This window comes from Nicotiana attenuata, unplaced genomic scaffold, assembly GCF_001879085.1.
Source record: "Nicotiana attenuata strain UT unplaced genomic scaffold, NIATTr2, whole genome shotgun sequence".
Lineage (NCBI taxonomy): Eukaryota > Viridiplantae > Streptophyta > Magnoliopsida > Solanales > Solanaceae > Nicotiana > Nicotiana attenuata.
In genome coordinates, this window is record NW_017670720.1 from 152,124 (window position 1) to 153,884 (window position 1,761).

At 42.1% G+C, this 1,761-nt stretch overlaps 1 protein-coding gene across 1 annotated transcript; it reads left to right on the forward strand.

Moving 5' to 3' along the window:
* Positions 1–453: 453 nt before the first annotated feature.
* Positions 454–1,020, forward strand: LOC109242630. Its single transcript, XM_019409465.1, has 3 exons — positions 454–637; positions 723–776; positions 856–1,020. Exons 1-3 carry the CDS (start codon positions 479–481, stop codon positions 1,018–1,020), a joined length of 378 nt encoding a protein of 125 aa, XP_019265010.1. The 5' UTR covers positions 454–478.
* Positions 1,021–1,761: the final 741 nt, after the last annotated feature.

Sequence of the window (1,761 nt, forward strand, 5' to 3'; positions counted from 1 at the left end):
CTATCACCGACGAGTCAGCGGAGGTGGATGTGCAGCGATACACGAGGCTGTTGCTGCTCCTTCTATTTGGGGGGGTCTTGTTCCCGAACACTTCGGGGAACCTAGTGAGCCTCCGTTTTCTGCATCATATCACCCGGTTCGAGGATACAGCCAGCTACAGCTGGGGTGGTGCTGTCCTCTCATTTTTGTACAGGCAGATGTGTCGGGCTTCCATGGGCACACAGAGAGACGTTTGTGGCTTCCTGCCGCTTCTACAGGTGACAACATATTCAACGAATATGTCCGTTAGTTACAATTCTACGTAGTTATAGTTTATCTGACACTGTACATCAACGAATATGTCCGAGGAGGTGGTGTTCAGCAGGGGGGCCATGATGCTCCTGACGATGATGTTGCTGCTGATATGACAGGTGGCATTCATGAGACTGACATGCCATCTTACAGCCTGGGAATTTTTGACACTCCAGTGCCATCATAGATGACCCCATCGGGTCAACTATTGATCACGGGCTCGGATTTTCAAGGAGCTGAGTGGGGTAGATATTTCCCTGGCCCGTCTACCACTGATGAGGGTCGACCGACCCGAGATTTATTTAGTGGGCGCCGACTGAGTTATGGCAGCTCTTCACATGCGCAGGTATGAGTTTATTAGTATTGAATTTGAATTTGTTTTAACTATAACTTATTTATTTTGTTACACTATATTAATTTCCTTATTTCAGGCTTCATGTGATGCTGCGACAGATGACTACATTCAGGATCCAGACACGATTATGGTAAGATAATATAAATTGTTATGAATTATTTATGAATTATTATGTAGTTTTCTAAACTAAGTTTTATATTATTATGTAGCATTCTACTGGACCTGACAGCACCATCGATACATGTCATCCTACGCCGCATCCAGCTATAAGGAGAAAACATGATGATGATGATCCTGATAGCGTACCCGGGCGGGAGGGGATACGCCTCAGGCCGACGGCTACATTGAGACACACCGGATGCGGGACACATTGAGTCGGCCTTCCTTTTTTTTTTATTTGGTGTAAATAATATTTTTGTACATATTAACAACAATATTTAATTGAATATATCCATTACTTTTTTCAGTTCTCCATGTGTTTTATTATTTCGTATAACAACACAAGCATTTAAACTTAAATGCCACTAATTAAAATAAATTGCAGTACAACAAACAAGGAAAACATAACAACAACACAAACACAAACATAACATGCCAACATAATAAAAATACATAAAATATGAAAAATACACTAAGCACAAACAGGCCATTGTTTAGTCCCGGCTGCCATTTATTCTCCGCTCCAACCACTTAAATCGTTGTTCCATTTGTTCTTTTTCTTCTTCTAACTCTTTCACTCTCGCCTTCACCTCCGCAAGTTCCCGTTTATATTTATTTTTACGTTCCTTCTGTGCTTCACAATTCCATTCTGCTCTCCATTTTTCATCTCCTACCTGCTTTAGTTTCTCCCTCATTTCTGTAATAATTCTATCGCTTTCTCTTTGTACTCCCAGTTGGCATAACCACTTATTATGAAGAGATTGCAGTTGTTCTCTGTAGCATTCCTGATAACATGGTTCATCAACCCATTCATCAAACTCACACATAGGTTCGCCGGGAACCTTGTACAACTGGTTCATACAGTGCCAGTAGCGACGTCCAACATCACGACCTTCCCAGCAACTGTTCATCACGCATGCTTTTCCACAGTAGCACATTGGTGGACGAAGAGGTTG